At 44.6% G+C, this 13716-nt stretch overlaps 1 protein-coding gene across 2 annotated transcripts in view; it reads left to right on the forward strand.

Annotated features, from left to right (window-relative positions):
• Positions 1–13716, forward strand: part of ATP6V0D1 (ATPase H+ transporting V0 subunit d1) — a 45371-nt gene that overhangs the window by 9557 nt on the left and 22098 nt on the right. For both annotated transcript variants that reach the window (XM_067302771.1, XM_067302772.1), the window contains exon 2: positions 8416–8587. In XM_067302771.1, the coding sequence (XP_067158872.1) occupies positions 8416–8587 (172 nt within the window). The remainder of the gene's footprint in view (positions 1–8415; positions 8588–13716) is intronic.

The following is a 13716-nucleotide window of genomic DNA, read 5'->3' on the forward strand; positions in this document are numbered from 1 at the left end:
TGACCTGCAGGATCTGTTCAGTTCTCCTCAGGCCCTTCCCTCCCACAATCAGGTTTGAAGAGAACTCCACCTGGGCCCCCGTGCCTTTGAGCAACACCTCCAAAGCCATGTAGTCACATTTGATACTTCTAGATTTCCCCTAGCAGTATTATTGGCGCCTGCATAGAAGAGCAGCAGGGAGTAATCATCCAAGGGCTGGGCAAGCCTCAGCAGCCTCTCCACAACATCCCAAATGCGAGCTTCTGGCAAGTAGCAAAAAGGTCAGAAAGGTCCTTGACCACCTGGCCCCATACCTCCCACAGGACATAGTGGTCTGCCCTGAGTGGTATCCTTATACATGCCAGAGCCTTGTTACATGTAGAATGAATCTGTCTGTGACAATACAAAGTAAGTGCACCAAACAACTCCTGATACAGGGCTGGATGTTATGGAGCAAGACAAGACTAGACTGTTGGGGGGGTATCTTTCTTTGTTTGGGGTTATTAGAGTGTTTGGCGGGGGGGGGGGGGGGGGGTTGAGCCTTGAAGAGTGTTTCCAGGGTTGCTCTGTGTAGGCCTTGCTGCCTGGAAAGAGAGCAGTGCTTTTAGTCTACTCAGCTAAAAGTGGTTTGCTAAAGACTTGCTGTCTTAAATGCTTCTATTGTGTAAAGACATTCATTTCTGCCCCTACCTTCTCCTCTTCCTTCTTTCTCCATATGGAGAGGAGATGATGAAATATATTGAAGTGTAGGCTGCCTGATACACAAAGTAAAGATCAGAAAGCAGTGACTGCTTTTCCAAGCAGACCATTGGCTTCTTGTATTAGAAAAGGAGAACTCTTCAGCTAGAAATGCGCCACTTTCTTCACAGGAACCCAATTTCTGATAGTCTGCTTTGTCGTACCTTGTTGTCTGCTTGGTGGTGCAGAGGATACGCAGCTGAGCCACTGCGGGGTGAAGTGTGTCTGTCTTCCCATTTTCTGACCAAAGAATGGCTAGATGCACCAAAGCAAAGGCCTACCTGAGCGAGGGATGCATGTGATCTGCTTGGCTTCAACAAATGGATGTCAAGGAGCGCTGTAGGCTTCCTCAGAGTGCAGTGCTTGCTTTTATTGTGTTGCTCCCATGTTTTGTTTTGTTTTTTCTCTCCTGGAGGCCTTGTTTGCTTTATGATGTTGCATACCGCGTGCCCTCCTTATCTCTGAGGGAAGACCAGAAGAGGCTGGCTACCCTTTTCTCCTGAGTTCTATCGCTGAGTTTGGACACAAAAGGTTGGAGCCGAGTTTCTCTTTCAGCTTAACTGCATGGGCAGTGTGTCCTGTCTTAGGGGGAGTATTTTGGGAACAGCTTCTCTAGAGAAGTAACATTACTAGAAGAGCTAAAGACTGCATCCAAGAGCATTTTTGGCACATCAGTCCATGGTGGAGCACCCTACATAATATTGTCTTGGGGAAGGATGGGAAGGTTGGTCCTTTCCTGTGCAGCTTCTTTGCTGACTTACTGAGCAAGGATTGGCTGCTTGATGCTTCTGAAGTGAAGTGTGGCAGTACTTAAATCCGTCTTGAACTTGGGAAGTTGTGCAGTCCGAGCCCCAAACTTGGCCAAGCCTTAACTTGGTACACAAGGAACAAACTTCAAAGGCAGAAGAATGACTCCTGACATCTAGGAGCCCTTTGTGAAGAGCTGGACCTTGTTTGATAGGGTATATTGTGGCTCTACAGGAGGACTCACCCTGCTCCCAAAGGACTTCCTCTAATAGATGCAGAGTATATGGGAACAGTGAGACCTGCAAAAGAGTCATAGCATATTCCTGTTCTGTGAACACTGGCCACTAGTGCAGCAGAATAGCCATAGCCAAAGGTTGCCCTGTTAAACTTTGTGCTTTGTCCAGCCTCCCCCATTGTAACCACTGTGGCTTTGTTAATCAGCTGTCCTGTTGAAACAAGCTCAAGGGATACATTATTTATTAGAGAAAAGGAAACACTTCCAGGTCCTGCTAAATCATGGTGTCAGACAAACATTGTAGTCTCTGGCTTCCTGCAAGGTCCAGCAGAGACTCTTTGCTTTTTATTCTGGCCTCCTTTACAAGGGAAAGACCTACCTCTTTATTCATAGCTGGACTTAGAGCAGCAGCCTATGTCAGCTTCTCAGTATTGTTGCAGCTTAAGCCCGTGTTTAAGTCCTGCCCCTTGTTAGAACGTGATGGCATCTGGGTTTCCAGGCAAGTATCCGGTCCTTCAGCTTGTCAGTGCTTTTGTCCTGTAGTTCTTCCTGTCCTCCTCAGTCTCGATTCCTGCAGCATGAGACTCCTTCTACCCTCTTCCTCTTCTTAGCTTTTGAATGATTTGTTGCCTATCCCTTAAACAGCTTCACTAGATTTCATTTCAGTAGCCTGTTAGCGTACTGGACCAACTAGGTTTCTCTTCAGCCTGAAAGTACGCTGAACTAAAGGGTTTGTAGAGGTGAAGCATACTGGAGATGCAGGTAGACTAGAAGGGGTAACCACCTCTTTGGGGAAGGATCAGGAGAGGAGTAACTGGTTGGGAGGCTCCTAAGGCAACAAGACCTGGCAGTGCCAAGTGAAAAACTTTGGGAGGAGTGAGTTGAACCCCAGAAAGGGCTAGGCTAGAAATATGGGCTACCACTTGGACCTGAGGAGATCTTGGTTTTGGAACAGGGAAGGTGAAGAGCTATAGGAGACAATAACGATTAGGGGGAAATGACCATAGAAGTCAATTCCATGTATCCAAATATGCTGCAGTAGAATTTGCTGCCTGCCAGCTGTGGGAAGGTGGCATGTCATTGATATTGGTGTGGAGTTTTGTACAACTGCAGAACAGTTCTTGAATTCTGCAGGGAATGCAGCATTTCTGGGTGTTTCCCAGGTCAGATCCTTTTTTCAGATACTGCACAGAGAATCAGTTTCAGAAGTGTCTGAGATAGTTATGAACAGACAAAATAGTAACAAGCCAAATAGTAAAAACTGCAGTGTTCTGAAGGGATAGACGGGTGATGTAGCTGATCTGTGAACTGCAATGTAATCCCTTGCTCATTTACTTTGCTACCTTAGGCCTGTGAAATGGCTAACATGATACCATATTTTAATCTTTATATATGCAGTGGTGGCCCCAGGCACTGGGATTGAGATGCTGGGGTTACAACACACAACTGTGTGAAGACATCAGTTCAGCTCAAAGATGTGAAAGCTAGTTCCATGCCTGTGCATGCAAAGACAAATTAGTACTTGCCTGGAAGGTGCTTGAAGCTTTAATTTGATCTAAGGCTGTGACATATAGTCATGGGAGGATACTGAAGAATGAAAGTGTGGAAGCATAAGCTGATGGGGTCATGGATGACTCTAAGTGTCTGAGTAGTGCTTACAGGGCAGGCTTTTGTGACTGAAAGATCTCTGAAAGACTGAGTAATGGTTTGATTTGTGTTATGACAAAGCAAACTTGTAGGAAAGGATATGTTGTTACTGTGGACTCGAAGTCTCTCAGGGAAAGGAACGTATTAACTGAAATGTCCGGTTGTGGTGTTTGCAGAGCAGTTTGTTGAATTAAGCTTCAATTGCATTTATGCCTTAAATGTGTACAGCCAACTACATAAAAACTGGAATGCCTGAAAGAGAGCTGAAAGAAGGTTGCTGTAAGTGCATGTCATGGTAATCTTAAGCTGACTGATCTACTGATCTACTACTTGACTCTTCAGAGGGGGAAAAAAAAAAAGTAGTTCTGACAAGCTATTGTGTTCTTGCAAGAAACAGTTTTCTGGAAGTTGTGACCTGGTCATAACTTCTCAGGTTTTGTGGGGGAGGAGAGGGAACAAAAGTGTTGCTGTAATTCAAGAAGAACTCCTTTGCCAAATGCTGGCTCAGTCTCTTCTTAAAGTGAGTGAATCATTTGAAAAATGCCAAAACAGGCAAATGTACCTCTCAAAGCAATTGCTGGATGTGGCAGAAACGTTGGGGCAGCATGCTTTTGTTAGTCAGCACCTGGAGAAGTTTGTCAGGAGTGGCTCACGTCTAGCTTTAAGCCTCTTGCTTTCAACAGGCAGTGTGAGGCAGCTGGAGAAGAGGTGCTGCAGAAGACTAACAGCCAGCGTCTTGTCAACCTACAGCGTACAAGATCTCTGGCAGCTGCCTCTGTACAAGTGCTGCTGTGACTGCCAGAGGTCAGCTCCACCTCAGTTTGAACTTGCGTTAGGAACAAAGAACTTGAGCTTTTGGAGAGCTTGAGGTTTGCTCGGCAGTGGGTCCGCTTATTAGTCACAGCGCTACTGGGACAGTTCTTTCTCTGGCAGGAGATATGTGAACCACAGGATTAGTCAGTTCTTAACTGAGAAGCTTGACATGCGAATAGCCCTACTAAAAACTCCTGAACCTTTCTGGATGAAAACAGGCTGACTGGGTTTGGTGACTAGCCCCGTGACTGGGGGAGGGTAGACTTGCATAAAGCACTGATACACCATGGGATGCATTGAGTGAAGGTTTATAAATGTAGTCCGATTTTTGGAAAGCATGTTCTGCTTGGTTGGATGCTAAGAGATGCAGAGAAGTCTAGTTCCTAAAGTTTGTGGCTGGCTTTCCCTATAAAATTTGATTCTGAGTATCATATAAGCATGGTCCTGATTCCAGTTACAACATAACTCTGTGCTGGTTCTTGTGCTGCAGAGTAGGGGGCTGACTCCCTTCCCGAGCAGGGCAAAAGGCTGTAGCCAAGCAGTTCATGGGAGTTTGCTCAGAGCTGTCGAGGGAGAGGCTGCAAGGCACAGCTTGCCACTTGTATGGCTCTAATCTGACTAAATGTGATGCATCTCTCACCTCTGGAAATGGCTGGTGCAGCAAATCCTACTTTTTGAGTAGATCGGTTGCTGGCACTGGGTCTCTAGCTTGAAGTGACCAGATAGCAAGGCAGCTTTTTGCAGTCTCAAAAATAAGAGCTGAGTTGTAGGCAGTGATGACACCAAAAGGAACTGGAGGTTTCCGCATAACAGGCTCTAAGATGAGGGGAGCAGGACAGGAGGGACTTACAGGGAAGGTTACAAAACTTTCACACTGAGCCTCAGTTAGGGAGAGAACTGGACCAGTTTGGAATGTCTGATCTGCTGGATCAAATATCAGATCCACTGGATTCCTGACTTATTCCCTGTCTTGTGGCATGTTGCCTTCTGCCAAGGTGAAGCTATCAAAGGCAGAGGTGTCAAGTGAGGTTTCCAGGTTTGTCCAAAGATGGCTGGGTTAAGCCAACTCTGCTCTGTGCTTCATGTTGAGCAAGTGTTCCTGTTGGAGCCATGCCAGATTCAGTTCCTGCAGCCTGTACTTGTAGGCAGTGGCACACAGTTCTTCAGGCAAGTGTTGCACTCTTATCTTTGCCAGCCCCATACTTGGCTATGGCTCCTTTGGCCTGGCCTGTTCCCTTGCTCTTTCCCTGCATGCTTTGGACAGCCAATCCTTGGTCCCTCAGAGGGTGCTGCCTTTCTCTCAGTAATCCACTGGCTCAAGATTTTGAGAATAGGACACCTTGAGAAGGCTAGTGCTTTGCCTTCTCATTCTTGTTTCCTACTCAGTCCAAGAGAATGCAGGAGACTCAGTGTTGCTGTGAGGTCTCAGCTCCAGGATTGGAAGTAGTGGCCAGATCCATCACCTGCACTGATGATGACTAAAGCTAAGCATAGGACTTTGGCCGCAGCTGCCCAAGTACAGTCTGCTCTGTGACCTGCTTTCAGTAAGCCATGTACAAAGAGCTGGTTGGTGCAATGCTATCCCCTGTGGAGGGTCATGTGCCATTCAGGAAGAAGGAGCTGTCAAGTGACATCCTTAAATACTTTGCCACTCTCTCCTGTTCTTTTGGAGTTAAAGAAATAAATGGAAAGCTTTGGAATTTTCCCTACCGAAGTAAGAAGTGACAGGATATACAGTAGCTGTTTCTTCTGCAAGACCCTGTATAGCTGCAAAACAAAAACTCGTGCCTTTTTGTACAGACTTACTCAGCTTTCGCTAAAGCTCTGTGCAATAACAGAGAACTGAAAGTGGGAGCAATGTGAATGTAGCTACTCTAGTCCCCTGTGCCTTACATTGCAGCCTGATTATACAGGCACACTACTGTTATCAGGACTCCTTCTCTAATAGGCAGTGAGCAACTGTTGAGTTTTGCTTCATGCTTTCTCCAGCCTCTGCTAAATATGAGCTAGTAACACACTGCTCTGCTCTGCAATTAAGTGGAACTTAATTTCTACTTGGACTCTGAAGCTAATCATCCAAAAGCTTCCAAAAATTTTCAAAACTGTTTTGAAAGACTGATATCACCCTTACCTCAGTTTGCCTTGTAGTTCTAGGACCTGGTTTCCAGTCCAAATTATCTAGGGTGTGTTTTGGGGGGATTGAAACTCACTGTGGCCTAATTGTGGTGGATCCTCTGTAACTATATTTTAGTTTTTAAAAATCAAGCAGGTACAAAATTGATCTGTGGGAATTCTTTATGTGCAGGATGCTGCATGTGAGCTGGGCTTTGCAGGGTTTAAGGAGTTACATCAATAACATTTCTACCCAGGCTGAATGGAGGTGAGGGGCATTCTGAATTTTATCATGCTCCAGTTTTGGGGTGATAGATTTTGTGATATGGGTCATGGTGAAAACTATCACCTGAGTGAGTAATGCAGGCTGCGTGGTCTCATCTTGAAAGTGTGAGCATAAGTTCATAATGTTTTGGTAGAATAAAGCATAGCTGTCTTGCTAAGCAGTCTAGCTGCAGCATAGTCTGGGGAGTAGAGATCTAGGCTAAGTTCCTGCTTTGCTTCAGTCATGCTGCATGTTCTTGGGCAAGTAGCTTTCCTTGCTGCATCCTGGATTCCCTGTTGAAAGTAAGCATAGTACCAAACTTTTCTGGAAACTGATGACAAATATGACAGAAACTGGGTGCTGTTTAAGTCTGGTCTCCTCCTAATCCCCCCACCATTTGTTTCTTGTGAAACTTAGCAGTGGTAACTCCATCATAACTGAAAAGTGCTGGGTCAAAAACATCTTTGCTAGACCCCATTGGAAATACCCAGTAGAGTTTAAGTGAATGAGAAACCTGCTTGACCTTCTACCCCCCTGGATGAGGGCAACATCACACTGTACAGTGCAAATTCAGCTTGGAGCCCAGTACAGAGGATGCTGTCCAATCTGCACCTGTAGCTGGCTGTAATGTCAAAAAATCAAGGGTTTTGAGCTAGGCTGGCTCCTTGCTCTGACCTTAGTGGTGTTTATATTCTTGCCATAATGCTAAGAACTTGCACAACTCAGCAGGAGGGAAAGACAGCCTCAGTGCTCCTGCTTCAGATAAATCAGGGAGAAATTTCTTGGGTTTTTTGTTTTTTCTGGACAGTGCATTTACATCTGGTTTGATTAAACTCCTCCAGCTAATATCCCTTTCCCCATAAAGGCCTTGAATCCCTAGGAGAATGTTTGCCTAACTGGCCCTCTGAGGTGAAGCTGAAGGCAGATGAACATTATGTGCCAATGCAACTAGTAATGCTTTGAGAAATAGGATTATATGACGCTCCTCAGTTCTGGATTCAGTTTTTCCATAGAGACACTTAAATGCTTTTGGCTTGAATAGGGTTTTTATCCTGATAGAGCTCAGCATGTTATGGTTGCTTGTTCGCCAGGGTCACAGCTTGGTTGGGTGTCTGATCTACAGCAAGCGTAACAGAGGAAACAAAGACTTCCTCTACTTGAATCTGGAGGGGGGAAAGGCTTCTGAGTATGTTCTTCCATCCTGACCAGGGAATGCCTATTGCAGGAGTTGGGTTTAAATAGTCTTCCTCTTCACCATCCCCTCTCCATCTCTTGGTGCTTGACTCCACTTTACCAGTGGAATTGGTTGGACTCTTGATGATATAGTAGCTAGCTTCTTTATAATTTCAAGATTGTTGCTTGTGTCTCTTTGCTTTTGAAAGTATTTCAAATGGCTCCTGCCTCCCAGTCACTAGTAACTGAGCAAACTTGCTTTTAGGTGCCAGTAGCTTTTTGGTCGTGATTGCTTCAGAGAAACCTGAGACCAGAGCCCTTGTGGCTAGAGGAAATGCTAGTGCCCTTAACATCTAGAAAAAAAACCCCTTAAGCTAATACTTCCTAAAAAATTAGTAGCCTTCCATCTCGATCAATGTGTAGCACACTAGACAACTGGCATAGGTATACACTCAGTTGCATTGAAAAACTATTTCCCCTTTAAGATGGGGCAAGGCTGGCACTGTGAAACACCTGATCTTTTCCTGTGTTTTTGGGCTGTCCGTGACAAAACTGATCGCACATGTAACTGCATGATGTAAAGCATGATTTCTGTCTAGCTGATCTTTCAGAGAAGGAATGCTTAGAGAAGTGCTGAGCTCCAACTTCCTCAGGTATGTTCAGGAAAAACAAAGCCTGTAGAACTGGGTTGTGCTTTCTTTTTTAGACTTGAAACTGCACCTGCAGAGCACAGACTATGGGAATTTCCTGGCCAATGAAGCCTCCCCCCTCACCGTGTCTGTCATAGATGATAAGCTGAAAGAGAAGATGGTGGTGGAGTTCCGTCATATGAGGAACCACGCATATGAGCCACTAGCAAGTTTTCTGGACTTTATCACGTGAGTACCAGCTGTTCATAAACAGCATTAGAAACCTTGATGTTCTTCCAGACTTGAGGGCTTTTAGACCAGCTTTCCATACTCAGCCCTGTAGCTACTACATTTTCTACAACTTCATGAATGAAACTGTTCATGACCCTGTCCAAAGATCTTAAAGCAGCTGCACAATGTCACTGGACTATCAAAGGCTTCCGCTCCCAGGGTATGTGTGCTTCAGTGCTGCTGTGATCCTGCCATCCCACTCCAGTGGCTGAGTCAGCATTCCTCTAAACCCCATTGTAAACCGGTTCATGGAGCTAAGCTAGCCAAAAATTGAACCACCACCCCTTTTGGCGGTTAGTCTTGGGCAGATTTGGTTTCCTTAGCCAATTTAGTGGGATGCAATGAACGCCACCACAAGGGCAAGGTAAGGCCTAAAATATGCAGCCAGGGAAAACAGGGCTGCAGCAGCCACAGCATGTCTTTGTCAGTGTGAGAAGACACACTGGCCTCTTGAACGTGCCTTCCCACAATAGGTTCAACTGATGTAAAAGTCTTGAAATAGCACAGTATTCCTGCAAGTCTTTTCTCCCAGAGCTTTTGTACAACCCTTACTTTCCTGATCTGCTTCCCTCTGTACAGCACTCATTTTAATCAGTAATGGTAATGAAATGGAATTGCTGGCCTCTGAAGTATCAGTTGTGCTAGTTTGCATCTGAAATGTGGAAGCAAAACTGTATTCTTTTCCTCTAGACTTAGCCTACTCCTGAAAGCTCTACTTATGCTTGCAAACTCCATAACCAGTGGCCTTCTCAAGTCAGTAAGGAAATATCTCATGGAGAAAAGTGATTTTTCAGTGTGTGTTTCACTAGGATGTGGCTTCAATTTGCATCTCAGGGAATTTGCATCTCAGGCTTCACTCTATTCTTGAGTAGCATAGTTTATACTACTTTCATATACAACATTCATTTATTTGACACAGTGAGCTTGGCCCATGACAAGCACCCTAGCAAGTGGTATTTATTCTTGCACTTGTGGTCAGTACTGTATGTATTATCTTGCCAACCACCAGGAGATTCTTGAAATGATATGGGCTGATGTGGAAAGGCTTTTGTGTGTAGTTCAAGAATTTTAAATTTTGGCCTCTCCATGACATCTCCTGCACATGCAAATATTGATTAAAGATCTGTCTCTACCACTGTCCTTCCTGTTCTGTCCTTTTGTATGTCTGAACAGCACCACTATCTCATTGCTCTAGCCCAGTGCCTCATACCCGTAATTTTCTAGGTCATTGTACTAAGGCTTTCCTATTTTTAAGGGAGCGCTTTTTTCCTATATACATGTCGCTAAAACTCATTGAGCTTCCATATCTGGAATTAGTAGTTGACTTTCTGCAAGACTGGCCATGCCCCTATCTTGCAGGTGCATTTGCAATGAATAAAGCGGTTTCTAGCTCATCATGTTAGTTGCTGGAGCCACTGGAGAGCAATCTCTTCTACTCTCTCAAACTTAAAATAATGAAGTTAACTTTCAAAACACTTCTTGGACTATCTTGCATTTGCTGTAGAGACAATAGTACTGTTAGAGACTGGCCAGACTGGGTCGTCTGTCCTCCACTGATGCTTTTCCTGTATTGCACTTCAGACTTATGAAAATGTTTAGTCTCTGTGGTCAGTTATCATTAATGGCCTCTTCATCTAGCTTCTGTCATACCTTTTTGAAGGCAATAACTTAGGCATGATCCATGAATATCTTGCAGACTAAAAACCTTATGGTTTTCCTTTATAGTTCTTTGAAAACCAATGCATGGAAAAGATGAACTATAAGCTCTTGCAGACTATGCCTGCCCTTGATGACACAGTGCATGCTTTGCTAGGAGGGCTCCAGATGGCTGTGGAAATCCAGTCACCTGTTATGCTAGTCCAGTATCTTACGTACAGCTCAAATTGTGCAGAAAACATTAAATGTCCGCACTCGGGTGAAGTGATAGGCCAGTTCTCATCAGCTGCTTGAATGGCTTAACTTTAAAACTGTTGTTTTGTGCTCAACTTCATTTAGCTTTGATCTTCTGCTTTTGTCCCCCTGATTTTGAAGAACCCTCTATAACAAAACACAATTCTGTGCCAATATCTGTATCTCTTCCCTACTGTGTAGTCTCTTCTTGAGTATATTGGTCCTGTTTGGTACAAGATGTTTCTTCCTTGAGTTGTCTTCACTCTCATCTCTTCTTTTTCCCCCAAAGGATTTGTTTCAGTGCCACTGCCTGCAGTGCTTGGCTAGAGGAAGGCAGAAGATGAAGCAGAAAAGCAGTGTTCCTAGATGAAACCGCTAGCATGACCCTCTCATGGAGCCTTTTGTGCAAGAAATCCAAGTGTTCAGTTGGATTTCATCATAGTTTTGTTCAAGGTTGCTGCTGTCAAGGAGACAGGCCCTCGTCCTGAAATGTGTCCTGTTTCAGTTGATCCTAGATTTAGCTATGATACACAGGTTTCCTAATACTGCAGTGCACATGCTCATGGTTTCTGCATGGCTCGTCACTGCAGTGGTAAGCATCAGGAATTAACTGACTGATTCTTACCCCCTTGCTGTAAATCTTCAAATGCTTGGCTAGAAACATTGAGCTGCAGTCTTGCATAAACAGGAGTCAATCTTTGAAATCTTCCCGTCATGGATGATGCCTTTTGATAATTACTTTGAGTTCTGGCTAGCTTTTGATCCCTTTAAGTAAGATATTTGTCTTGTAAAAGCAGGGCTATACTGGTATTCATGATAAATCAGTGTGCCTTGTTAAGCCTGAGATTTGCAGCCACCATATAATTTGCTTGAAACCTAGTTCTCAGGAGGTCCTGCTGACTACTGTCAGTTTCTGTTGATAGTCCTGTACTGGTTACTCCATTTGCTTTGCCCAAGTTAGGTGTCATCCTGTAAGTACCTGTCTTGTCCGATCTGTCAGTTTGAAGTACTTCTTGCTTTTTATTAAGGGTTTCCATGGAAAGGATCACTTCTCACTCAGATATTTTTAAGAGTGGGAGACAGCCACAGGGCTGCAGTGGTCATGGGACAATGTGGTGGTGAATTTCAGGGAAGATGCATGATCTTGTTTTTGAAGCATTACTCAAGAGATCAGCAAAGCTCTGCTGTGGTTCATGCAGTCTTTATCAGCATTTGCTGATTCTGTGCTTAAATATCTAACTTAGAGATGCTTTTTTAAAATAGTATCTATTATTGTTAAAGTATTTAATAGTCAAAATGCATCTCTGAGTTGTTCTAAATAATAGGTAGTTAGGGAACATATTTTGCTTGGTATCAGGGATTGCTGCCTCAGGTTGGTAACAAATTCCTTTGCTTAGTTTCTTCTGAAAATTCTCCCTCCTGACCCCTACTGTTTAGGATGGGTCGTTGTTTCAGGGAGATGAGCATCATCACTTTAGTAGTCCTGAATAGCAATCTTTTGCAGCAAAGCTGGATCACAGTCCCTGGTAGTCTTACTACCAGTCATGCAGCATAGTCTGCTTTTGAACAGATAGATCAAGGACTGTGTGTGGCTTAAGAGTCATGTGGTCTCCATCTGCTTTGCTCTTGATGAAACTGTTGTTCAGTTTCCTGGAAAGTGTACTTGAAGCAGCTGGCTGTTCACAGAATTGCAGGAAAACCATCACCTCAGCAGATCTCTAGTCTAATTTTCTGCTCAGAGCAGAGCTAACTAAAGCTAAATCAGGTTGCTCAGGGTCTTGTTCAGCTGTTTTGAAAATCTCCGAGGATGGAGATGCCATGGCCTCTCTAGTCAGGAGTTCAGTGCTGCACTGCTGATGAGAGGATGGAGGGATTGCCTCTGGATTTGCACTTATCACACTAATGGAGTATTGATGAAATAGATAATGTGCTTATCAGATGCAGCTGGTCCAAGCTGAAGAGGCTGGCAGCATAGTGGATGCTCTAGGATCTTCTAATGACACTACAAATGAGATAAAACAGAAAAATGAGGGTAGCAAAATACAGGGAGTTTGGAGAGGTGTTACTTTTGCCCAGTTGGTCTTAAAGCTTTCTGTTGATAATCCTAACATGTTAGTGTCTGGGCTTGTAGAAAAAGGGCAGACCAGAGATGGCTTCTTGGGGTCCATTCCAGCCTGTGTTCTGCTCCCTGAAACTGCACCTCTGGTTTTAGCAGGTCTTGGCTTGGGAGAGGGAGGGGGGAATCTTCTGCACTTACAGAAGTTTCATAGTGCATTGTACTACTGACAGCAGGAGGCTTCCCATTCATGTCCCAAATAATTAGAGTGATGAACAGCTCTTTTCAGAGGCTGGCAGTGAGTACTTGTGCCAGTATCTTTCATCTAACTCAGACTGAGGTGTGATGGGTTGGAAACCATAGTTAGTGATCTGCAAAATTGATTGGGATTGTAGGAGTCAACGTCAGGCTTAAACAAAAGAAAATGTTCTGTAGCATGCTCAGTTCAGCTATGAAGCTCACTGCTGCAGGACGCTTTTGAATGCCTTTATGTTTTTGGCCTTTGTAACAGTATTGGACAATCTCATGCAAGACAGGCCCATCAAGACCTTTTAAATGCTTGGATAACATCTACAGCTTGGCCATTTTCAGTGAGATGGCTGGTACCATGAGGTAGATCATGCATAAAGTCAGGCTTTGTACTTCATGAATGTACTGCTGGACTCTGTGGAGCTTTTGATTTGATCCACATGTGTCTTGTGCTCTCCAGAGTTACCTTTTCCTGGGGGGTGCTCAGACCTCGACCTCGGGGCATGTTGCTGAGAAGATCTAGGGAACTGTTTGATCTTAGGGCCAGCTATAGGCCTTGTTACATTTGATTGCTCCAGAGCCAGCCTGCCAAAAGCTGCGCAGTTCATCCCTGCATGGAATTGTGCTACATGGTTTCTCCTACCTCTTCCAAGTGGTCCATGAACTAAATGAGGACATTGGAAGGAAAAGCAACAGTGTTGCTATGACAGTTAGATGACACCTAAGGCTCTGACCTCAGGTTGTGTGAGGGAGAGTGGGCTGTGGGAGAGATCTGGAGCATGAAGAGGATGCGTGTTCTTCATGTGCTCTTCACCACTGTGTTTGGAGGAGGGCCAGAGATGTGCCACAGTGCTGCCTGTGACTTGCCAGAAGGCGGCACTCCAGCTCTGTG

This window comes from Apteryx mantelli, chromosome 10, assembly GCF_036417845.1.
Source record: "Apteryx mantelli isolate bAptMan1 chromosome 10, bAptMan1.hap1, whole genome shotgun sequence".
NCBI lineage: Eukaryota > Metazoa > Chordata > Aves > Apterygiformes > Apterygidae > Apteryx > Apteryx mantelli.